This window comes from Ambystoma mexicanum, chromosome 10, assembly GCF_040938575.1.
Source record: "Ambystoma mexicanum isolate Mex_15411 chromosome 10, UKY_AmexF1_1, whole genome shotgun sequence".
In the NCBI taxonomy this organism is placed as follows: Eukaryota; Metazoa; Chordata; class Amphibia; order Caudata; family Ambystomatidae; genus Ambystoma; species Ambystoma mexicanum.
Genome location: NC_090932.1, coordinates 1,494,082,533 through 1,494,109,037, shown reverse-complemented (window position 1 = coordinate 1,494,109,037; position 26,505 = coordinate 1,494,082,533). Strand labels below are relative to the sequence as shown.

Sequence of the window (26,505 nt, the reverse complement as noted above, 5' to 3'; positions counted from 1 at the left end):
AAGTTTCAAAGCATCTCTACGAAACAGAGTGTTATTTAAAACCAAATTACTATTTCTACCAACTAAAGCTGGGAACATATTTGGTTAAGGGCCTTATGTTGCAGACTGGTCTCAAATCCCAGCTTCACAATTAACTAACGTGTGTGATCCTTGGCAAATCATTAGATCTCACAGAAGTGCCCACAAGCCATTCAGTTGACATGTGTATGCTACACAAAAAAGCTCACTCAAGGTACTGCTTCATATATAATAATGATAATGCCACTTAATCTGTACAGCAAAGTTATTTGTATGTTTGCTTACTTATAAAAACGTTTTGTAATGCATTTTACCATCATCACATTTAGTATCCAAGGCTATATATGCACTCATTCTGTGGTATCGCTTCCGGGGAGGTCAATACATATGCAAATTAGGGGAGGCTTCATGTATTGCACAGCCACTTAAATTATAAACCTAGCAACTTTCAATGGAAAGGAAAGTTCATGTTTGTCATGAGTTTAATGCCAGCATGCATATCAAGTTCCCATCACATGGCATGTGCATTCATTTAAAAAAAAAAAAAGACTAGTCTACGCTTTGCATGCTTGGTTCGGGCTATAGAACCTGGTAATAGATGGGTTAACCATAATCTTAGCTTTTGGTGCAGTCATTGAATTAAGATAGTGTACAAATGCTAACATGTACAATACACACAGCAACACATACCATGGCACTGCAACTTCGCATGAGTAATGCAGACTTTCACATGCACACAGACCTCAGCCTTACATGTGCACAGCCTTTCATATGCAATATAGATTTTCAGGCACAAACAATTGTAGCCTTTCACATGCATGCACATGGAAAATGCACACGTGCCCACTCAGCTTTTCACATCCTTTCAGATGCATGACAAAATAGCCTTTTGCATGCGCACATGAAGGCCTATCATGTTTAAGGCCATTGCAGTCTGAGTGGAATATATAGCTTGGCAAAGGTGGACAGCGAAGAGAAGGGAATTAGACAATTGATTTAGGAAGCAAGAGGTGTGAGAAAGAAATAGATGAAAGAAGAGCCTCTCAGAAGTGATGAGGGGAGATGGGCAAGAGAGAAAGTTATAGGGTCATGGATACAGGAGAGCAAAGTGAACATTCAAAAAATGGGTAGACCTTTTAAGGGTGCAAAAGTGAGCAAATTATGAAATAGAAAAATGCTGGGGTACAGAGGTGGAAGCCATGACAGATAAGAGAGAAAGAGCTAACTTTAGTACCATCCTGCGTTCCTCCCAAAATTTACAGTGGAAGACAGACAAGCTTCCACACAGTCACTCTTATCTGTAGTTTCCATCAGCCAAAGTGCTCATTAAAAATGAACTTTGGGGTCAGCCTGCAGCCTGGATCTCAGCTTTCCTCTGTATAGGCCCTGTACTTTCCTGGAGCTTGGTACAAAGAATAATAAACATGTTCACCTTCTCTGAAATTACATAGCTTAGTGCGACATGATTTATAAAATGAAAAGCAATTAATCATGACAGGTTGTGCCTAAAAGGGGCCTGTGCCCAAGGTGCAGGTACCGCACCGAAACGGCAGGCGCCAAAATTGCTGCTCGGAATGTCCTGCTTGGTGAGAAGCTATAGCTGCACTTCTTTGTCTCCATTTAAAGCACTGGTTGGGACGGAACAAGCTCAAGTATCGATTTCGGGAGAGGTTCCTTTCTGCAGCCGGACATCAGACACTGTGCTTACGCGACAATGTACCTTTAAACCACTCCTTAATTTGGTAAGAAATCATGCTGAAAACAGAAAACTCACCAAACTGGAGATGTAGCTTGAGAGACTGGCAAATGCTGTCAAAAAGGCACACGGATCGGTCGGCAACTATTACACAGCCTTCACTTGAGTTATATGCATACATCTTAGGGACGTTCAATTCCTTAAGAAACGCAGGAAAAAAGGAATAACGAAAAATTAAATATAGCAACAACAACAAAAAAAATCAGTCGCGTTGCACCCTTTCTCAGACTACATGGAAACAACGAACAGACAATTAGAACGTTTTGAATGCACACATGTAAAATTTATCTAAACATATGAAACTAAAAACATACAAATAATGCACAGAAATACATTGGCCTCTAAATATCCAAAGCAGGAGGTGACGCCTCATGTCTTTTGCATACACCCACTTCAAAGTTCTCCCCACAGGACAATAAACCATAGGCAACTTACATTTTTTATTTTTAAAGTTCAATAAAACCTGCCACAGTACCATAACAAGTTACCAAAACCTGTTGCAAAAAATAATTAAAGCATAAGCCACCAGGACACGTGTTGGGGTACCAGAGGACACACTGGTCTCTACCCTCCATGGGGCTTTGCTGCCGGCAAAGGGTGAGTGTTAAAATGTGCTGTTATTTTTTTTTAAGGTTTGAGAAAGGAAATGTTATACCGTAATTTGGACAATGAAAGAATTTTTAAAAACACACCACAATCCTCGATGTTTTCGGATTGAATGTATTCCTTTTGCTCTTTTTAAAAAGCTACTTTGTACAACCTCAGTTATTCGATTAACGAGATCTCCCATTTGTGAATAGAGTGCATGCGGATACTGCCTTCCAAAAATAGAGTGGGGCTAAACCAAGCCCTGGATCAAATGTCCCCGGTCAAAATGGCGAGTACGAAAAAGGATCAGCATTGTGCACTGGAGAAAGCCAACATTTTAACCAAAGAAATATTCGTAGTCACTCCCTAGTGCGAAAACGGGGAAAACACTACCATCCAATAGCCAATGATGCCCAGTTAAGCTCTCTGCAGCATGGGCATGGGCTGCACTGGGCACACCTTCTGCACCTCTACTGCACAGGAGGAGTCCAGCTCTTTTAAAAAGAGTGTGGCGGAGTAATCAAGTCCGAATGAGGTGCCTACAGAAGCAGTTTACATTTGTAGACATACTTTTTAGCATCATGGACCTTGTGAAAGAACGAGTTCTGCCTTTGAATGTAACATTTTTAAAGGAGTGTTTTCTGGAGTGATAGGTCACTTTTTGCACTATTCTAAATGCTTACCGGCCTGGTCCATGGTGTCACTGAAGAATATTCAGACCGCATCTTGCTAAGTGGACCTTACTGTATTATCGGCTAACAGCTTACTTAAGCTGTGAGAAGAACATCTGTTCTCAAATTGGTACGGTCCAGTTCCTCCACAGACAGGCCTCTAGGGGCTGGTCATCCCTGTCCCGTCTAATATACTTTGATTTCTTTGCCACCAAAAAACTAGACAGGTTTAGCCAAAGCATCATGACAAAATAAAACACCATAACAAAACATAGCATAATAAAACGGGCTGCAATAGCATCCAAAAACCAAAGTGGTGGTGAGGGCGATGAGGTGGGAAAACAAGCAGCAAATCGCCCTTAAAATTGAAAAATGCAATTCTGTTATTGGACAACCTTGTCAAGAGAGGATGGGGACCCCTCTAAGCCGTGGGTGGGAGACATACAAGGGAGAAATCAAGAGCCAGTCATACCCCTCAGGTGAATGGTGGCAATTGAGAGGGACTAGTTTTGTGTATATGCGCTTTATAAATAAACAATACCCAATTCCTGCCCCTCTTTGTGCCAGCATGTTTCTGTTCAGGCGACTGCTATCTGAAGGCTTACCTCCAATGTCAGATACTTTCCAGTGTCTTTCTGTTGCTTTCAAAAACTAAACACCTGAGCGAGAAAGCAAAAAAACGCATTCGGGCATGCACCCAGAGAAGAGTACTTTAACAGACCGCGGCAGTAATCAGCTGCTGAAAAGCTTTGTCAGGCAGAAATTAAGCTACAACCTCACTGCAGACGTGCACAAGACACTGGAGAGAGGAGGCGGCAGGGAAATGCGGTCTTACTATCCAGCAGACAAGAGAACTTTGCAGAGCAACAGCAAACCTGCGTAGCAAACAATTAGGCCCCCCTAGACCACCAGTGACAGAAAAGTGCACTTCCTCCCCCAGAGAACTTCACTTCAAATGATCCGGAACCGGGTCCCAGAATACGAACATGAACACTTGCCTTCCTGGGCTGGCATCTACATTATGTGATGAGCAGGTCCGGGGAAGTGGGTTGGGCTTAGCCCACTACGTATGACTTTTCGCTTAACACGTTCACCGCTGGTAGTGAAGGTATGATGGGCATGAGAGAGAGATCCAATCCCAGCAGGGAGAGGGAGAAATACGCAGTAAATGGGGAGTGTGGGTTATACAGGTGAGGTCCAAGATTGAGGATAATGGAAGGAACAGTGTATTGTGGATTCCTGTAGAAGGTGAGGTATTGCCTAGAGAGTGAAAATGGTACTATTGTGCGAGTGCATTTTTGTGTTGGGAGTGTGTTTAGAAAGGCAGTATAAGGAGTGACTGAAGCGCATGGTACTGAGTGGAAGGTGGGCGTTCAAGTAGTTATAGTTTGGATGGAGTCGTACTGGTTTGGAGGAGAGATGTGAGGGGTCAGTAATGCAAGGCAGACAACTTTTATTTATCAACATATGCCATTTTATTAAAGAAAAAATAGAATTTTTAAAAATGCCTCACTCTGCCTACTCAACTGAGTAGTTCCCTACTTAACCAAAGCTAAGAGGAAACACTCACACAGTATAACTGGCCCATTACACTATGCAACAAATACACAAAGAACATATATGGCAATACAGCACAACATGACCACCATTCACAGTCTTTGAATAACCCAATCTCCTGGGTGATATCCCTTCCCCAGGTTTCAAGGTAAATTCAGCTCCTGTTCAACAAAAGAAAGAAACTACTCCGATCAGTTCTTTATGGTCCAAATTCAATGCAGAAGTGTGTTAACCAGAGTTCAAATAATAGCAAATCGCTTCTCCTTGGTGAAATATACACTTTCCACTTCGACCAAATATCACCAAACGTAACCCCAGCCACAATGCTTTGTCACCTTTTCAAGAAGACTTGCCACAGTTCAAAACAAAATGCAATATCCACAAATATTAGTGATGCACAGTTCTTGGTTAACAGTTAGTAGTCGCTTGGTTACAATTTTAGAATTAATAATGTTATATTTGTCAAGATGACTTCTCAGTGCTGCTGCTTCCGCTTTAACAACCTCACTGCTACTTGATTCACATTGACTCACAGTACTCCACTTTGTTTGGACCACAATGTTGCATCCACTGACAACCAGATATACCACCATTTCAGTACTATGATATGATACAGCATTTATAGCGTGCCTATACACAAGTGTTTCAAGGCGTGACGAGGCAAGGGAGGGGGGGATCAGAGGGAGAAACCGATCCTTCTAGGGCAGATGTCATTCAGATCACGCAAGTGCATGGGAAGGAGGAAAGTGCGGGGGAGGGGGGTAAGGGGATGGGACAGTGCAGTACATGGGATAGTAAAATAAATAACAAAAGTAAAAGTGGGGCCAGCAGGTGGTAAGTCCAAGGTTAAGTGCAGACATCAGGTGTCAAGTGCTGGTGGTAGGACTGTAGGGATACAGAAAACTGTCCCCAAGTGCAGGTTTTGCCAGGAAGGCAGTGCAGGAGTGCGACTGGCGGGGAGGAGACCAGGGGCCAAGATCAGAGGGTGGCCAGGTAACCAGTGCAGTTTCAGTATCAGCCAGGAAGTCAGCAGGGGAGAGGAGGAGAAAAAGCAGAAGCAAAGAGAAAGGTTTTGAGGTGCTTCCGGAAATGATTCTCCTCAGGTTTCAGGGAGGCTGTTCCAGAGGGAGGCCTCAGCCAAAGAAAGACATCTACCACCAACTCGTTGCTTGGAGAAGTGACTGACCCTGATGGACTTGGAGGCGGATGAGCGAAGAGCTCGAGAAGGAAGATATTTAGGAAGAGAGTTGAAGGTATTCAGGCCCCAGAAGGCCTTATGGACAATGCAGAGGGTTTTGAACTTAATACTCACAGCCAGTGGGAGCCAGTGCAGAGATTTCAGTTCTGGAGAGATACAATCCCTGGGCATGAGGCCAAGGACAAGTCTTGCAGTCCTGTTCCTTGAACTACTACCACAACTTCAGTGATGTGTACTTAGACAGGCTTCGACAATATACGCTTCAAAGTACTTCAACAATTTAAAGTAGGCAAGGCACTCTTCATGTGAATAACACACTTCAAAAGGGACAGCCCCTTTGCCTCTTTTGTCTGTCTGCCACAACAACCACCTGGATTTGTCTTAAAGGCTTCCACAGTCTCTGGCATTACAGGTTGTGTCAACTTCAGAATAGTCTTTACAAGCAGCCAGTTTCCCTTCTCCGATTTCACCCAAATCTTTCTGCCAGTTGTCAGCCCAAGTAATCACCCAGAAGCACTTTCTGAGCTTCAGGTAATACTTGCACACTTGTATCTTAAGTCAATGAACTGTTGTTATCAACTTCAGAGTACAGCCAGATAGCTTCTGAACTCCGAGAAAGGTGGGTTTCACCATTAATATGGGAAGACTCTTGCTTGTTTTTTTTCTTCAACAGTTTAACACTTTAACTTATTATAAGTGAAAGGTATGCTGTGATGCGAAAAAATAGAATTCAGTCCCTTCACAATTAGGCACACGCGACCACTTGTTGATATAGTTTGTAAGATTTAAAGATTGGTTTAAAATGACCACTCTTTAACGTAGTTTTCACAAGTTAAAGATCATAAAACTTGTATTGTCAAGGTTCAGTATTTGGTAATGGTCTTAGCAGTGTTCACTCTCCTTAATTAGGGACATGCAACCACTCCAAGTAGTAAAAGTCTGAAGGGTTGAACAATGGATTTTAGACAACAATACTTTCTCACGTGAGTGAAATAACTATCACGTTATACGCGAGTGCTACATTTCCATTGTTCTGGAATTTTCTCTGCAACAAAACTTCTACTCACTTCAATTCTTACACGAGTGAACTGGGAACTGGATACTGTTGTCGGCAATGCTCATGGCAAGGAGTTAGAACGCTGTGCTTCATTCGCTGACTTCTTTGACACTTCCTCTATGGGCACATTGCTTCTACACCTTCTGATTAGCTAGGTACCCAAAACCTTCTTCTTTAAAGGGGTCTCCGGTCTGGCTACACGTTTAGGGAGTCCATGTCATGCCGAAACCCACGCGCATCCTCTGCACTAGACAGTTTGAAGGGCTGAGGGGGGGGGGGGTACAGGACCCCCCTCAGAACAAGGAGGTGAAATCCTCTGTCGCCACATTAGAGTCCCTCTAGTTCGCCCACTTCTGCTTGGCTTGCCAGCCTTGCACCATCTTCCTTCTCCTGCTACTACAGCTACTGCTCGCATTCCAGTCACAGTTCCAGCTCCTTCCAATTGCTTGCACCTACTTTATATTTATTATATATTTTATATATATTTATATATTAAATTATATATTTTATTAGAATTTGCATGCAAATTGTTCCACATGCTGTTTTTCTAGTTTGATTCATGGATATTATTATTGCTTCCATGTTTGATGTTTTCTTGTTGTTAAATTGTAAAATGCTTTGGATTAAAGTGCTATCTAAACAATAAAATACACATACAAATACCTAAGGGGTCCTTTTATGCCTCCCAGGTTCCTTCAGGTGTGGGTGGTTAGGCTTAATTGCCCGAATGCTGCATCTACATGCCTTATCAGCCATCTTCCTTATCTCAGTACTTTTGGGATGCTGGGACTTGTAGTCCCCTTCAACAAGGTTAGCTCTTTAAACATCTGCAGTTTAGCAGTCATAAAAAGTGTGGGATTATGGGGAAAGTTAAACATGGGGTATCCCAGTCTTCCTGGTCTGTTCCACCAAACCCCCCCCCCCCGCTATGTGATGCTCCCGCAGTACACCACCCCCAGGGTCGGTATCCGGAAGTGTCCCTCTTCCTCTGGCCACATGAGGTGGGTCCCAGACCAGGTTTCTGGGAGGAATCGTCATTGATTCATCACAGGGGAGTAATAGCGTATGGGAAGTAAGAGTGACATGAAAGGGTGGAGTTAAGACCTAGCAGGAGTAAGAACAAAGGGACAGGTAGTGAGGTGGAGTGGGTAAGAGGAAAGAGCAAGCTTGTTCGATGGAAACTGAATCAACAGGGTATTTGGAAGGCACAATTGCTCAAATGATGAATAGTGTATGGAAAGTTAGGAAATCCATGAGGGAGTTAAGCAACAGAAGATTTTTGGTCACCACCACCTAGAGAAGATAGAACATGCTAGTAGGGGTTAATGTTCTTTATCTACCAACCTGAGGTCAAGGTTGCCTGAGGGGTGGAGGTGAGTGAATAAATTGCAGTAGGAGAGGGGGAAAGTGGAGAAGAAGGGGAAAAAAAGAAATTCAAAGAAACAAAAGAAAGAACGAAAGAGACAAGGCTTTTACAGCATTGGATATAGATGTGAGGGAGGAAATAGTATTAGTCCAATGGGCGTTTAAGGGGAGGAGGGGGACACCTTCACAAAAGCAACAGAAAGGCGCGCATTAAAATAAATGCAATTTAAAGTTTTTGGCAAAGAGGCATTTGGAGACCAAACAAATAGGTCCCAAAGACCGATGCTGAAAGGCATCCTGGCAAATTAACATGGCATGGGTTAGCTTAACAGAACATAGCATATCACACTTAACAAATGCAACTTAGTTGCATGCTTGAGACCGGCAGCTGACAGAGCAGTTGGCCTAGAGGTTGTGAACCCTATGCTCCTGGATGTAAACCCTGGAGGTGGTATAGAGGACAAGGACAGAAAGATCTCCCTTAATACCCCCTCTTCGTGGAACAAGTTAAACGGTTCAGAGGGAGCCTGAAGAACAGTTTGAGAACAGTTCCTCAGAGGACAACCCCACACTATAGGTGGAGAAATAACCACCCTATCCCCATCTTGGAGTGGTCACTGGTCACTAATTATATCTTTGTACAACTTTTTACATCCGAGGGTAAAATAATCAAATCAGGTAGCCTAAGCTTATAACAGACTCACAGATCTCAATACATTTCATGAGGACCTGAAGCCAAAAAGTCGTCAAAAATCCCAAAAAGTCAGCAAAAATCCCATCAACACTTTTAGATCTTCCAGCCTTAGATAGGTGTAGGGAGAACCCTATGCATGACTTTACATGCCAAATATCTGGTATACAGCACAGGAGGCTACAGGCAACATGCAGGAAAGGATAGAAAAGGCAGTTCTGTAAAATCCAAAATGTCTGCCCTTCCTCGTATAGCCTCAGTTCCACCAAGCCCAATTCCTACTGACACAGGAGGGAACTGGCAACCACCAAACAAGTGAAGTCTGCTCCTGATAAACACTGCAACCACCCATTACTTTGGAAGCAAGCCCAGGGAAGAGGATAGTAATTATAAGTGTACCTCTCTACCTTGTCAGGGCAAAGGTGATTGGAGCTAGAGGAAAAAGTCTGAGCAGGAGCAAGAAGGTGGTTGTACAGTAGACGGAAGTAGAGATGGTGGAGAAGTGGAGTGGAGGAGACACCAGGAGGGGAGAAGAAAGTTCTAGAGCTAGAGTTTAACCAAGAGGAGGTGGGTAGTGGTGAAGCGAAAGAAGAAGTTATATCTGATAGGACTGTTATTACCCAATAACAGTCCTATCAGAACAAGTTGGTGGAGTAGAAGTGAGGGAGGAGTTTACATTCAAGCAGGTCGTGCAAGATGAGGTTAAGGAGGGGGACGTTGCTGGGACGAGGATGTCATTTCAGAGAAAGCTGGTGCAGGCGAGGTTGTGGAGGAAGGTGTATTAAAAGAGGTGGTGGGACGTGAGCACACAGAACAACATCTGAAGTTGGAAGGGGGAGACAAGAAGGAAGTCAGCAATGTTAAGGAAAAAGTGATGAACTGCAAACAGAGGTTGAACTTGAGAAGATGAAGGGGTGATTTGCAACTCGAATCTGTGGGAAAAACATTACAGCGGAAAAGGGTAGAGGAAGGTTCTGCTAACCAGGATCAGGAGGCAGAGCTGTTTTCCTTGGAGAGAGTACCTAGATACTGAACCTACAAAAAAAGACACCAAGATCTGGGAAATCAGGCTAGAAAGCACCAGGCAATAAAATGAAGAGTTAGAGGAAGCCAGTTGTAAAGGTGGAGCGGAAGACACAAGGAAGGTTAAGGAGATAGATAAGGTCCAAAGGGGGTGAAGAATGGAAGACAGAAAGAGTACCCTAAGGACTGGGAAAGGAAAAAAGAGGAGTGAACAAAAAGAGGAAGCTGGGAGGAACCCAGAGAGGTGCACGAGGGGTCAGGACGACAGGGTAGACTGGAGAGGAATGTGTCATTGCAAACTGGTGGTAGTTATAGCATCGATGGAGTAACAGACGTTACACTGTTCCATTACACTAGACCGGTTATGGGGGCTACCAGTCCAGTGTTCCTTCAAGATGTAGGACAGACTGCTGCTGCACACCATCAGAAGGTAGTCCCAGCTATGCTCTGCGTCGCAACCATCAGCTCTGGTTGCCTTGCCTGTTAAATCACGGTTTAAGTAGCACGGTTTGGAACATATGGAGAAGGATTCATGCCATATATCTTCACTCATTCAAGATGGCACCCGGTGTGCCGTGTGCAAGTCTAGCTCCTGTATTCGATGCAATCGCCTTCCTGTTTACTCGTCAATCCAGTGTCAGAACAAGTTATCTACAGCCTTCCTAGAGTTCCTGGTGTGTCGCTATTCCTCCTCTAAGACGCTCCGTTAGTTTGTAATCCCTTCTGTGTCTTTCCTGCTTTCTACTAACATTATTCTCTTGGAATTACTATCCGTTACTCTGTTCTGCATCCTATTCTATAGCATATCCTGAACAGAGCATTTCGGAACTGCTTGCCTACCTCGCGCATAACACCTTGATGATGGAAAGCACTGGTATGTCCCGCTTTCAAAGCGCTACTACAACTCAAAGGCTTAGCACGCTCTCCTTCTGTTATACCGTTTATTGTCTTTGTGTCCCAGCGAGATACCATTCGGCTATCTACACAAGAACCCTCACACTGCGAACGTAGGAAGGTGTCCGGCGAGAACAGCTGATCCAACCTAGCCTTGTAACAAGATTCCTGATGCAGGGATTTAAACCGAGGCTGAATTACTTACTGGGACACTACAGGACCGGGCAATAGGGTTGTCCTCCCTAGTGGGTTTCCCTCGGGCCACTGTTCCTCCCGGCTCTCTCTTCATCAAGGGAAGGAGGAGTGCAGGGATTTTAGGGAGGCTTTTCATTAACCACTGTTTTGTACCTGATCAGGTTAGTTGCATTCTGCCTATTCATACATGTTTTATGCTAAAGAGTCTATGCATGTGTCATTTAGTTAAAAACTATAATATCTTTGACTCAAACATGGAGTTTGTGCGAAACGGATTCTACTATGATATTTATAGTGTGCCTATACACAAGTGTTTCAAGGCGCGACGAGGCAGGGGAGGGAAACAAGACAACAATCTTACTAGGCCCAGCGACATTGCGAACTCGCGAGTGCAGGGGAGAGCGAAGGGGAGAAGTGCCAGGGGAAGGGGAGGAGGAGCAATTGCAAGACATAGGATCAAACATCAAAAACAAGAAGGACGGCCAGCAAGTGGTAGTGCAGGGTTAAGTGCAGAAAACAAGTGTTAGATAAGTGCAGGTAGGGATGCAGATACAGCCCCAAGTGGAGGGTTGCCTGGAGGTAGTGGAGTGTGCAACTGGGAGGGCAGGGACCTGAGCCTGTGGTTCAGATGGTAGGCAGTTAAACCAGTGCAGTATCAGACAGGAGATCAGCAGGGAAGAGGAAGAGAAGGCAGAAGGAAAGATGAAAGTCTTGAGCTGCTTCCGGAACCGGAGATGGTTCTGCTTTAGTTTCAGAGAGGCAGGGAGGCTGTTCCAAAGGGAGGCGCCAGCTGAAGAGAGAGATCTGCCCCCAACTCGTGGCTTGGAAAAGCGACTGACCCTCAAGGAGTTGGAGGAGTGAAGAGCTGGAGTAGGAAGATACTTCAGAAGAAGAGAAAGCTGGAGATATTTGGGTCTCAGACCCCAGAAGGCCCTGTGGACAATGCAAAGGGTCTTGAACTTGATCCTTGCAGCCACTGGGAGCCAATGTAGAGATTTCAGTGCTGGAGAGATACGATCCCTGGGCTTGAGGCCAAGGACAAGTCTTGCAGTCCTGTTCTGGATGAGTTGCACAGGAAAGAGTAGAGCAGGCAGATTTTTAAAAAGAGGCTGTCGTGGTAGTCTAGCCTAGTGAGAACCAGAGCTCTACATAGTTAGCTTCTAGGGGAAGGAGAGGAAATAAAGAATACCTCCGAGGAGGTGCAGTCGGTAGTTTGACGTCTTAGAAATGTTGGAAATATGAGGAGAGAAGGAGTGTGAGGAGTCTAAGATAAACCTGAGGTTCTTAGCCTCACAAGTGGGAGCAGGAGGAGGGCCAAGAGAGGTCGGCCAGAGAGTGACAGGAAAGGAGGGTCCAGACATGTCGATGAGGAGGACCTCAGTCTTGCTGGCATTCAGGCAGAGATCATTGGTGTCGCACCACTCCTAAATTGAAGACAGACAATCCGGGATGAGAGGGAGAAGAGGCGGCAGACGGGAGTTTGAAAGCGAGCTGTCCGTCATCGGCATAGCACTGGAAGTTGGAGCAGAGAGTAGTAATGCGGTGGGCGAGAGGTGGCAGGTATTGGTTGAACAACCAGGGAGAACAGTTAAACTCCTGGGGAACACCACATGTAGAGAGAGACAGATAGAGGAGAGGAAGGACCCAAGTTGGACTTGTGTTAAGAAAGGAAGAAGGCATTGACTATGGCAAGGGGAAAAATGCACAGAATAGCACAGTGAACAACTTTGGATCTAACAACGTGCATATAATACCCAAGACTTGTGTATATATAAAAACTCAGGAGTGCAAATAAAGTAATTACCAATATATGAAAAGGGATGTGGGGTAAGCACTTAGGACCTCCTTATGACTGAAAGGAAAGTCAGCAAACTCTTTACCCACTATGCTCTTACAGATACTGACAGCGCTAAACCCACGTAGCGGGCAAGCAAGGGCAGATTCTGTGAACTGACACTCTGTAAAATACTGAATAAGGAACTTTTAAACAGTACTCACGAGGACCGGAAAGACCACTTGAATGTCAGTAATTTCACGAACCCTGTAGATCAAACAGGGACCCAGAAGGCTGTAAAAGCAAAGGGTTAAAGATAACAAAATACATAAAACCCTAGTCAAGGGCAAGTATGAATTGTGATAATAAATTGTGAGGAAAACAAAAAGGGGATACACACTGGAACTAGTTACAACAACACCCACACCTAATAATCAATGGAAAATAAATGCAGAAGTGCAATGGAAAACATGGAATGGAATCTCAATAAAGTAGGATCAGGAGCAGGGAAAATGATATCACAAAAGGAAACCTTTCCCACCCATCCAAGGAGAAAAGGCAGTAAACTAATACTACAAAAGTAAGGTTAATGCATCAAGCTTTTCAGTAACCAGGACAGCATAAAGAGACAGAACGCACCGGCAAACTGGGCTGCATCAAAGAGTAAAGCACAGAGAAAGGCTGTCCGCAGACAGAGGAAGATAGAAAGGGAAATTCAGAAAGCATAAATCAATTAAGCACATTAATCCGAAATCCAGGACAGAGGAACAAGATACAGGAACTAAGAACTGGGCACAAAAGCTAGGAACTGGAACTAGGTACTTGGCACAATAACTAGGAACAAGGAACTGGAACTAGGTACTAGGCACAGAAACTAGGAACAAGGAACTGGAAGTAGGTACAAGGCACAGAAACTAGGAACAAGGAACTGAGGCTTTTAAAGCTGCTTAACGAGCACACCCCTCAGGCGTGCCGCCTGCTGCACCTGCAGCCACAGGTGTTGCCTATCCTCCACCCAGCCTTGTCCTGCAAGGGAGGAGATGAAGCAGTGAGCCAGGCATTCTGGGAAGCAGGAGGTGAAGCAGTGAGCCAAGGCATTCTGGGAAGCATAGTCATTTGATTTAAGCAGCATGCTGGCTGCCAAAAACCTGGAATGGATCCGGAAGGGAAGAAACTAGGAAAATAAGGTTTTAACGCTCCCAATTCATCAGAACACTGTAGCATAAGGTTCGAAGGAAATGTCCAGTAGGGAATAAACCCCAAAACATGCCCCCAAGTGGCGGGGACGGGAACGAAGGGAGCGAGCTGTGACAACTTGGGAGGGTCGGTCCAAGAGGGAAGCCTGATCAGTGATACCCAGGTTATCACAGACCTGGTTGAGCAGGATGACATGGTTGACAAAGCCAAAAGAAGAAGAGAGATCAAGTAGGATGAGGATAGAGGGGAGATTAGAATCGAGGTTAGAGAGCATGTCTTCACAGATGTTCAGGAGAGCAGTTTCCGTGCTTCTGGCTGCTCTGAATCCAGGCTGATGGTCATGGAGACAACCAACAGATTCAGTGTGAAGATTAAGCTGGGAGATGGCCAGCTTTTCTATGAGTTTGCCCAGGAAAGGAGTGATCGAGATCGGGCGTTAGTTAGCCGGCAGGGAGGGGGTCGGCTGAAGGTTTCTTGAGAAGAGGGTGCACAAGAGTGCTACAGGGGGAGGGAAGGTTCCGGAGGCAAAAGAGTGGTTGCAGAAGTCAGCCAGGGCTGGAGCGAGGGTGTCAATGTGGTCTTTGATTGTTTTCGAAGAACCTGTTTTGATGATGTTTTCATAGATCAGACTGGTCTAGAAACCTGGTCAGGGGAGAAGAAAGGGAAGGCGCAGGAGAGAGTTTGGGGGAGGCCGCAGGGGGGCCGGAAGAAAAGAGAAGAGACCGAAGTGAGAAGCAGGATGCCGCATTGGACATTTGCATCCAAGCTTCAGCCAAGGCCTCATTTCTGAATACCGTCTGCATTTTATGAATCAGTAGAAAAACAGCTTGTTTTTGCCCAGGCTGTCAAGGTTTGTTTTGAATTCCGCAGGGGCCGAAAGGCAGTTCTTTCTGCTCCCATGAGTTTTAAGGCATTCCACAGGGTACATCGGCCGAGTGGCTGGAGTGCTACCTTTCTGGAACAATACTGTTCTGTAGTTGTGCAAGTTAAATTGGGGATCATCAGATGAGGCTGGCAGAGAGACGGTGGACGCATATTATCCGGTCGGTCCCGTTGTGCTGTCTCTCAACGCCAAGCCTAGTTTGGGAAGCTATCCAGTGAAGTTCTTGACAGGGATGAAGTGGTGCGCAACGGTGCGTTAATAAGTTAATAAACGGCCGTATAAGAGACAGTTTATGATTTAATTGAGGGAGAATGAGTTCTTGCGTTCCAAGCGTACACTGTCTTCCTTTTTTGTGTATTGGGGAAACATAATAAGACATCTGTACACTTATTTTGGGAGAGCAAAACAGTATGCAACATATGCACGGTATTCTAACATTCCCTGCTGGGTGAAAACGGTCTTGTTTCATGCCTTGTTACTTTGCATTGGCTTCCTGGCCTCAATCCTGCTAGTTTCAGTGCCATCTTCCTACAGCACCTTTCTTCCTTAGCCTCTCCTCCAAGGAGCCTTCTTCGACACTTCCTGTTTTCACTTGCTCTACTTGAAGACCTTCAGGATGTTTTTTTTCCCAGCGATACTGCTTTTTCCCCCCTGGATTTCTGGGCCTACTTCGGGGTTCCCTATTTGTCTGGTGCTGTATGTCACAGTCCGGCACTGTGGCAGCCAGTGGAGATCGTCCCTATCCCTTCTCCCATCAGCTACACTCGCAACATAAGGAAAAATCAGATTTTCTTGGATCACTACAGAGGACAAACTTCATAAGGCACCGCCTCAACCACAAGCTGAGTAGGCTAGAGTAGGCCACCAAAGCCTCTCCTATTAGATCCATCCTTCATGCCCCTCCCAAAAGTCTACAAGATATGCCATGGGATAGGCAGTCACTTCCTGATCCCCGATCCATGGGGGGAGGGGGTGTTCTGCTGGAGGATCAGATGGTGGTGTGTAGGATAGGGCAGGTCAGGAATGCTGGAAAAACCCCAGGTTTAACTTTCTCCGCAATCCCACACTTCTAATGGCTTATTGCCAAGTCGAAGAAATGAGAAAGCCTAATTCTGTTGGTTGAAACTACAAGTCCCGTAATCCCTTAAGCACGAGGTAGAGGGCTCAAGAACAATGTTGCAGGAGTAGTCAGCTTGTTAAGCATAATGACCCACACTTGAACGAAACAGAGGCTTAAAGGGCCCCTTCAGGTGCAGGCTATTAGACGGAGATGTAGCTGGAGAGGACGCAGCAGTAGCAACAGTAGAAGAGCATGTTGTTGGCAATCCAATCAGAAGTTGGTGGAAGGAAGGGATGCCAGGACTTTAACCAAGCAGATTTTAGCTGCCTGTCCTGAGAAGGTCCTGTTCCCCCTAAATCTGAAGTGCAGAGGCTGGTCAGCGGAAGGCATGAAGGAAGACTGCTTCCCCCCCCATGTGAACCTGATTTCACAGATTGCGCAGAAGGAAGCTTACTGCAGACCGTGGCTGAAAGGTGTTGTACAGCCGAGGGACCCAAGAGCAAGACAAGCTTTGTGACTAAGTGGCGGGAACAAAGACACCTTCACAGAGGAAGTGAGTTGTGTGTCCAAACACAGCCACAAGCAGTTCAAGCCCTGCAGCACATGGACGGAGCAAGACACAAGCCGGTGAGTGTTACAGAGCGTTATCCCTTGCGCGAACAAAGGCAGGCAACTGTAGCCAAGCAGAATCACTCGCGTAAAGTAGTATTAAACATTGATTGTCGGACAATGGGAAGTCGAACAAGTAAAACTTGCGTATGACTAAACTTCTTAATAGCACTAACAAGAGTATAACACTCCGATCCACGTTAATGTAATACTAAAACTTCCAAAAACAGATCAGACTGGTTGTGTGTGCTTAAAAGTGATTCTGATGTAAAGGTTAACCGAAGAGTCAATTGTGAAGCAGTAGAAAACAATGTTGCACTTAAGTGATAGAACATTGATAATTGTGAGTTCTAGGGAACAAGCATTGCCCAAGCCAAGAGTGGTGCAAGCATTGCCCAAGCCAAGAGTGGTGCAAGCATTGCCCAGGGCCAAGGGGGGTCAAAGTCAAGAGTTGTCCAAGCATTGTCTAAAGCCAAAAGAGACTAACACAGCAGACCATTAAGCTGCTCTGGTTGAGAGGAAGAGAAGAGGCGACATTATAAAAAGGTGAAGGTTGCGGATTGTGATTGTTCCCTAAAAGTTAGTATGATGCACATTGCCAAAGCCACAAGGAGAAATGATAGAATTGCATTATTTGGGGCATTTTGGTTGTTGATGTTGCAGAAAGAGAGGAGGTGCAAAGAGGCTGCCCTTACTTCTGGAAAATGAATGCTCAGAAGAAAAGTGCATTGCTTACTTGGAAGTGTTGGGGGGCACTAAAGTGAATATTGCCTTTTCTAAAAATGTTGTTCAAAGTCACAAAGGTACAACCTGTTGAACCAGTTGTAACACTTTTAGTTGTCAGCAGATTTAAAACTTCAGAAGCGCTGTTGAATGTGGAAAACTAACGGGCAGGCGAGCATAGTGAACCCTTGCAGAAGTTAACCTGATATGATAGTTATCCAGTTGGAGGTGCTGTAAACTCATCCTAACAAAATATACAAACTCTGATTCATGGTGCTATAAAAAGAGAATTGATGAATGCCAACAAGAAGCTAAATTTCTTTAAACTTGCCAGAGGTTGCATTTCTTTAAATCCAATAAGGAGCCGTGTTTCTTCTTTGACATTCATAAATTGTGGCAAAGCATCTTGACCCAGAACATAATTGATGCTATTTGAAGAAGTGGACATTATTGTTCAAGGAACAAGAGAAATCTTTCTGTTGGTTGGTTAACAGAACTTTTTTTTTGGCAAAGTGAAGGAGCCAAGAACTGAATTGAAGCTTAGTTCAAACGCGGATTTTTTGTTGAACATTAGAGCTGAATCAAACTTGAAACCTGGGGAATAGGAGCTCACCCAGGGTACAAAGAGGCTGTGAATATATTAGAAATATACTGGTTGATAGAAAAGCTAAGGCAATTCACAATTATATTTTATGTTTAAGTGTGAGGGCCGCATATCCTTTGCTAGAGTCTTTCCTTTAGTTTTTCATAGTCAGGGAAATCCTCCCCATGGTAGGGATAGTGAGGAGTTTTTTAATTTTATTTAGATTGTTGGTTTATTACAAACCTTTATCTTTAACCATATTTTTGTTCCATCACAAAAGTCATAATCCAAAAATAATATGACATTCCTAAATCTTCATTCCTCAAGTCGGACAAGGAAAATGTATCATTAAAACCTTTCCAGAAGCCTTGTATGCCTGCTTCGGGTTAAGCAAATAACATCCATGCTCTACACAAACACATCCTTTTAACATTTTATCAGACATAAAATTGTTGCAAAACGTCTCGCCCAGCAAGAGAAAAGTCCAGATTTAATCCACATCCAAGCATAGTCTGTCTAAACATTTTGCCCATATGCCTAGTTCTTAACGTTGTCAAGTCCAGGCAAAATAATGTAATGTGCTTTAATGTTTCCTTCACTCCCGTATCAGCACAGAACCGAGACCCCACATTCGTTACCAAGTTGTGGATCAGTATAATTTGCTTTGATGGGTAGATGTTCATCTGAAAATGCATGATCTGGGATCTGTACCATGGACATGGGAATTTGGCAAGATATTTAGGAAGCCAGTCAAAGGATTTTATCTCGCCTTTCAGAGCAGTCTGCAAGCAATTAGTGATTTTATCCTCCAGGGTCCAAATCCAGTCATATTGCCACAGCCTCCCTCTCACCTTTTCTGGGTTGTTTATCAGTAGCTCTGGGTTTGTTTCTAGATACTCTAAAATCAGCTGGCAATCCACCATCCTCCACTGATCCAAGCGGTCAGCCCTCTCATTCTTTAGCGCACTATCCAACATTTGGAATGGTGGGGGTGGGACATGGCATCGTACAATTACGATACAGAGCCTGCATCTTCCACACAGTTCTTGCACAGATGGAGATTAAGCCTAACTTGTTCTAATAACTACAGTTGGAACTAGTTTTGGGAGCCTCAATATTTTTCTCCAGAAGGTCCCTTCCAATGATGACCATAGTTCCCAGGTCTTAAATAAAAACCCCTCTGCACCATATGTTAACACAGGGAGGACCTTCAATTTGTAGAAAATCTGCACCGGTTGAATTGAGAACTTGCTATATTTTCTGTGAATCAACTTTTCTTGAGCCATTAAGGTTCTCAGTTTAGATTTCAAACCGAGCTGTCAAGTTTGATCTATCGCACTGCAGTTTATTAGAGACCACAAGTATGTCATGAGGAAGTCTACGCCAAAGGATTCAGTTCCAAATGCCACCTACATGTTAACTGTCTTCCTCTTCTTGAACCAAGATAACTGTTTTCAATTAGTTGATAGACAACCCATTCTTCATCATATATTCTTGGAGGCCCTCGAAACTGAGCTGCAGCCCAATCAGTGTTAAGTCACTTAGCACCAGATCGTCTGCATAGAGGATCCTTCCCGATCTCTGATCATTAATCTTTGAAGGGAATGCTCTCACCTTGACCAGGCTCATACCGAAGTCTGAGAAAAATAGATTGAAGAGAGTCAGTGCGAGCAGACAGCCTGGTTTGGGACTTCTCGGGGTCGGAATTGGACTGGTCAGCTGTCCTTGAGATTTTACTCTAATTTGAACACTGGTTGCAATCTATAAAGACCTTACCACTGACAACAGATCGATGGGACACTTCCAGGCTTCTATTTTTGCCCATCATAGTGGTCGGTCAACACTGAGAAAAGCCTTCTTCAGATCCACAACAAGTGTGTATAATTTTGTGCCTTATTTGAGGGCGTTCCCCTTCAGAATGTTTAAGAGAAAGAAAATAAAAGTCTGTGCCTTCCCCCCATTACAAATCCACTCTGCTGCGGATAATCCCTATTCTCTTTCGAGATCCATTTCTGCAGCTGTTTCAGGAGGAACGCAGCCAACAATTCACCCATTGCATCCAAAAGCGCTATGGGGCGGTAGTTGGAGGGGCCCGTTCTATTGCCTCTCTTGAAGATGGGTACTATTATGGCAGATCGCCATGAATCTGGAATCCTTCCGGTCTTCAGTATCTATTTAAAAAGCATGAAAATGAATAGCAACCAAGCCGCAGAGTCTTCCTTTATCACGGAGGTGGTAATACCGTCAGGTCCTGGTGCTCTTGACACGGTAACTTTTTAAATTAAGATTTCTTATTTTATTTTTTAAAGATGTTTTTATTAAGGTTTTCTTAACACCATACATAGAACAAAGGCATTGAAATCGAAATCCCCCCACCCGCCATCCCCTCCGGAAGGTGTCTCTGTGCTTATCAGGAGGCCTCGACTGGCCTCTAATTGAACATATCGAGAATCCTTATTTTATGTGGGCACCATTCTTTCATGTTATCTCCCTGTAGGTAGTTGAGTTTTGTGCCCCAGTCCTTCAGAAATGTCCGGCTTACCTCCCGATGAGATCCACCCGCCGAGTACCACCCCCAGGGATGCTATCGGGTAGCGGCCTCACCTCCCTGGCCTCATCGGAAGGGGCTACCCTCACCCCGATGGATGCAGTGACGACATCTGGGAATTCATCACAATATTGATTCTAAAAAAAGTCTCAATCTAGAAGGAATGGAGTTTTCTTAGTTTGATGTCCCATCTGACTCCCACAGCTATTCCATGGACCTAGTTGGATAGCCTTGAATAATAAGTCCCCTATCTCCTGGTCGGATCATTTCTTGATATTCTTTACAATCCAAACAGTCTTCCAAAGATGGAGCTCATCATAACCAAGGGACATTGTTTACTTCAAGCAAAAACACATTTTAAAAAAACCTTTCAGTTAATGACGATACTCTTCAATCTAGTTTTCTTTCTCCCCCCGCCCCACTTGGATTCCTGCTCTGAACATTTTGAATTTTTGTCCAAATGCTTTCAAGGCACTATGAAAATCTTTTACTCCGCTTTGCAGTAGAATAAAAAAATAAAAAAAAACATGGTTCTTCCATGATTTTAAAAAAAGACAGGAGGAAAAAAAAAATAGGAAAATATCTGGCAGAAATTCGATTATGTAGACTCGCTGGTGGGACAAGGCTAATACTGTGGCCTTGTCAAGTGGGGAGGGGGACCCAGAGAGAACCCCACCTCTAGTTTCCCAGACCTGTGCCAGCATGCTTGTTTGCAAAACAGCCAACTCTTTACCAAAAATGCTTGCAGGCTTTTTTTTTTTTTTTAATAAAAGAGTGCAACCGGGGCATCAAGCAAGAGGGCAAACGAACTACGCCAGTAGCCACTCTCACCCAGTTTCAAAACCCGCCAACTTGCCACAGAAGCAAGGCATAAATTAGTTTTGCAAAATTGATTAGTCGAGACTGCTAAATAAAAATATTTTTATTAGCAATTCAAGGTATATGATTAGCAAATTTGTATATACTTACTTTCAAATCAGGGCCAATGGAAGACATGTTTCACCTGTACGGCAGCAATGCCTAGGGAGCTGTTAAACGAATCTTCACGAGATCGTGGGTTACCTCTGCTTCCTGTAGACCGTGGAGTTGAGGTTGCCAGAATGTCGATGTATGATGGCCGATGAATGGGTAACGCGAGAAATTAGCCCAATCCCCTCCTGACGATATAAGACAGGACGGCACTGGACCAACTCCCAACGCCACGGGTGGCACTTCTCAGAATTTGCGTGACGTCGAGACAGTGTTTCCACTGGCTGAGAAGGCTTGAAGAAATCACCGATGATAACAGGGCTGAACTCAGGAACTTCCAAAAGGCAGCAAGGCACAGGTACCGGCAGGGCACAAGACAGGCAAAGGAAGGCAAACTGCAAGAAAAGGCAGTACTGACAGGAGAGTCCCCACTACAACTAGGAACCCAGACAGGACCTACTCTACCCTAAACCAGGGATAGGCAAGGTATCAGAAATAAAGGGCAGAAAGAGTAGGAGGACCAGGAAGCAAGATGGGAATAAGGAGATGAGGCAGGACTTGGCAGAAAAAGTTAGAACAGGGAACTGGAGGGCTGGAAAACAAGCGCCAGGACTCCAGCAGCGCATACACAGTAACAACCGCGTTGAGACGCGTTGTCCCTGTGTACGCGGTGCCCTTTTATGGCCCGGGGTCAAAGCGAGGCTTGGAACGCATGTTCCGACACTGCGCATGCGCGGGACGTCGAATACTGACGATCCGCGCATGCGCAGATCCTCGCAAGATGGCGGCGTCCACGGCGCCCATCCGAACCGCGGGTCGGCGTGAGGAGAGACGCCACCGCGGGTACAGTCTCCATGAAGGAGGAGATCGCTGCGGCCGTGGACCAGGGACCCCAGGACAGGTAAGTGGCGCCCGCGAGCGAGCGCGCGGCGTGACAGGAGCTCGCAGGCTTGTTTCACCACTGGTGCTATAATCAGATCCCTTTATGCCAACTCAATTGTTACGCCTACTACACGTAAAGTGCGCGCTGGGGGCTCCAGCTTCCCCACCCAAGCAGCCACGCACTGGAACGCTCTGCCACCTCACCTAAGACTCATTGAGTCCCACCTAGCCTTTCGTAAGGCTATCAAGACTTTTTGTCTAACTTGCCGAAATTGTATCATCTACTGCATATATCCCTGCCAGTCTGTAACTAAGAGCCCTCCTGGCACCTTCCTGTAATCTTAAATCTGTGTATCCTCTGTAACAGGGCCCCGATGCCTTATGGGCTGCAAGTGCTCTTAACAAATGCAAATAAATAAATACATTAGGATGCCTTCTGTTGGACATGTGACCGGACACTGCTACCCTTGCAAATTCAACAGGGCTTCCCATTAGTGCCTCGCAAATAGTCAACAATAGTGAACAATTCCCAGAGCTGCCTACGCCAACCGCATCACTCTGCCTAAATTCAAGAGGACCAAAGCTGGAGGCTCTAGCTTTCCAGCCACAGCTGCCAAACACTGGTACCACCTCCCTCCCACCCTACATGCTGAACTCTCCTACTGGACTTTCCGAAGAACTCTAAAAACACTACTGTTTGCCTGAATGCTGGACACAGGCCTTTACCTGGTCTGAACTTCGAAGCTACAGTAACTTTTACTGAATAACTATTATACTGTGCTTATCCCAATGTCTGTACATTTCTGAGTAACTGGTCATGCAACAGAGCCTTGAAGCTCTTGGGCTTAGTGTGCTATACAAATGTAAAAATAAATGAAATAAACACACATCTATCGGCAGAGCATTTAAAAATGGCACGCTCCTTATTAGTGGTGGTTCACTGATGAACCATGGTTTCTGACAAGTGTTGACTTTCCCATCACATGATACACAGTAGCAAGCTTGATTCTGTCAAACAATGACTACAAGAAGTTGACCGTATCATACAACAAATACCCTTTATGTGTGTCTAAGTCTTAAACGTACTTTTACCAAATTCCTAGGATGTTTTGTAGCTTAGAATTACTTTGCGTTCTTGTAATTTTCCATTTAAGAATTAGTAACTGAAGCTAAGACCATAGTGTTTGTTCTCAACATGGGTTTATATATTTTTCAGCTGGGATGATGATTTTCTTGTAAGTTTCAAAGCATCTCTGCAAAACAGAGTGTTATTTAAAACCAAAGTACTATTTCTACCAACTAAAGCTGGGAAGAAATTTGGTTATGGGCCTTATGTTGCAGTCTGGTCGGAAATCGCGGCTTCACAATTAACGAACGTGTGTGATCCTTGGCAAATCATTTGATCTCACAGACGTGCCCACGAGCCATTCAGTTGACATGTGTATGCTACACAAAAAAAGCTCACTCAAGGTACGGCTTCATATATAATAATGATAATGCCACATAAAATGAACAGAAAAGTTATTTGTCTCTGGCTTACTTATAAAAAAGTTTTGTAATGCCCTTTACCATCATCGCATTTAATATCCAAGGCTACATATGCGCTTATTTTCTGTGGTATCGCTTCCAGCGATGTCAATACATATGCAAATTAGGGGAGGATTCATGTTTTGCTCAGCCACATAATTTATAGACGGGGCAACTTTCAATGGAAAGCAAAGTTCATGTTTGTCATGAGTTTAATGCCAGCAGGCATATTAAGTTCCCATTACATGGCATGTGCATTCATTAAAAAAAAGACTAGTCTATGCTTCGCATGCTTGGCTCAGACAATAGAGCATGGTAATAGGTGGGTTAAACATAATGTTAGCTTTTGGTGCAGTCATTGAATTAAGATGGTCTCCAAATGGTAACATGTACAATACACACAGCAACACATACCATGGCACCGCAGCTTTGCATGAGCAATGCAGACTTTCACATGCACACAGACCTCAGTCTTGCATGTGCACACCTAGCCTTTTATATGCAGCATAGCTTTTTAGGCACAACAATTGTAGCCTTTCACATGCATGCACAAGAAAAATGCACATGTGTACACTCAGCCTTTCACATCCTTTCAGATGCATGACAAAATAGCCATTTGCATGCGCACATGAAGGCCTATCATGTTCATGGCCTTTGCAGTCTGAGTGGAATATATAGCTTGGCAAAGGTGGACAGGGAAGAGAGGGGGATTAGACAATTGATTTAGGAAGCAAGAGGTGTGAGAAAGAAATAGATGAAAGAAGAGCCTCTCAGAAGTGATGAGGGGAGATGGGCAAGAGAGAAAGTTATAGGGGTGGTGGATACAGGAGAGCAAAATGAATATAAAACAGGGGTACACCTTTTAAGGGTGCAAAAGTAAGCGAACAAATTAATAAATAGAAAAATGCTGAGGTACAGAGTTGGAAGCAATGTTGATCAGAGAGAAAGGGCTAACTTGTTTAGTGTCATCCTGCACCCCTCCTAATATTTACAGTGGAAGACAGACACGCTCCCACACAGTCACTCTTATCTGTAGTTTCCATCAGCCAAAGTGCTCATTAAAAGTGAACTTTGGGGTCAGCCTGCAGCCTGGATCTCAGCTTTCCTTTGTATACGCCCTGTACTGTCCTGGAGCTTGGTACAAAGAACAATAAACATGCTCACCTTCTCTGAAATTACATTGCAGTTAGTGCGACATGGTTTATAAAATGAAAAGCAATCGATCATTCTTGTCCAGTGAATTGCGATGCCCAGTTATTTTAGGCCTTGCAGAAGAAGAGAGAACAAGTTGGCGGACCAGACAGTTAAAGCCACATGGACAGCCGCAAAACGCTCATTGGCTCCAGAGCAACATGCCACCAGTAATAGAAGTGCCATTGGAAACCCATGAACTACAACAGCAGAGGGCCCAGACCCTGAGGCATGAGCGTACCTTCAGAGCACCAACATCCAGGCCCTCTGATGCAAACGGGAGACATTGCTTTCCCTGGCTGCCATTGTGACATTTGGGAGGGATCGAAGCCTCTTATGGTCGCAATGGAGGTTTTGCAGATTCTCAGGGAACCGTATGCAGCAATCTAGTGTTCCCCAAGATGGGCGCTGCCATGTCAGGGCTCCTGTGACGCACAGAATTTAACTCTAGACTGGACCAGAGGACAGCTGAATTTAACGCTCCAGGTTGCTGCCTGAGGTGAGACGCTGCCCAGCCCTTGTGCGTTTCACCGTATTCCGGTCTCTCTGCCCCTTGTTTCTCTGTTCTGCTCCTCGCTCATGCTCTAGCTCCAGCTTTTTCAAACCTGGTGCAGGGCAATTGCTTGTTAAGTGAGCGTTAGCAATGAGTAAATTTCGGAACTATATGAAGGTCTGGCTCCCTTTTCCCAAATTCATAGCTGAAAGAGAACCAATTCCACAAACCAGCTATCCTCAAAAACGTCTTGGTGCTGTGATCCCGTATGGGAATGAAATTGGACACTGTATGGGACACTCTGAACTTCTAACCACCGAGTTTAACCCTGAGCCCAAATATGTATTGTTGATCAGATTCTGAGAATTAGGACTGGGTAACTGAATATACCACCATTGTTAAGTTGCAGGAGTTGGGGATGGAGGGGGGATAAGTTGGCATTAAAACAAACTGCGGGCTGTTTTGTTCTATTATATATGTTCTTGGTCGATGGCGAAATAAAATAGCTTGTTTTAAAAATAAAAAATGTAAAGAATCAGAAGCAAAGGGAAATACAAAATAAAAAAAATATATAGTTATTGGGAAATCCTACGCCTAGAATTGCCATGTGATTAAAAGAAGAAATAGCAGCAGACAAAAGGAATAGTAGAGCGAAAAAAGTGAAGGATCCAGTACAGAAACTGGAGAGAAGTTTTCAGATCAGCCCATGGGACAGAATAGTTGTAGTCAGAAAGATAGGAGTAAAAACCACTGAAGAAAAAAAAAGAACCACTATACCCAAGGAAGAAAGAAAGCTGCGGAGAGATCAAGTACATGAACAGAACAGAGTTTGGAATGACATGCAGAAAGTAGAGAATGAATCATCTGCGCATTGGGGGGGGGGGGGGGGGGGGTTGGGGTTATTCGTAGCCAGTAACAGATCTCCAGTCTGAGCCTCTCAATTACTATGGGCTGTTACCAGCAATGTATGCATCCCAAACAAGTGGGCAATTGCTAGTCGTACCCTGGGGTTCAGTCCAGGGTATGGGTAGCTTTTTCTCTCCGTAGGGACAT

The 26,505-nt window shown here is 44.5% G+C and overlaps 1 protein-coding gene across 2 annotated transcripts in view; it reads right to left on the bottom strand.

Annotated features, from left to right (window-relative positions):
* Window positions 1-26,505, bottom strand: part of KNTC1 (kinetochore associated 1) — a 2,501,313-nt gene that overhangs the window by 2,392,328 nt on the left and 82,480 nt on the right. For both annotated transcript variants that reach the window (XM_069619627.1, XM_069619628.1), the window contains exon 4: window positions 1,793-1,913. In XM_069619627.1, coding sequence (XP_069475728.1) covers window positions 1,793-1,913 — 121 coding nt within the window. The remainder of the gene's footprint in view (window positions 1-1,792; window positions 1,914-26,505) is intronic.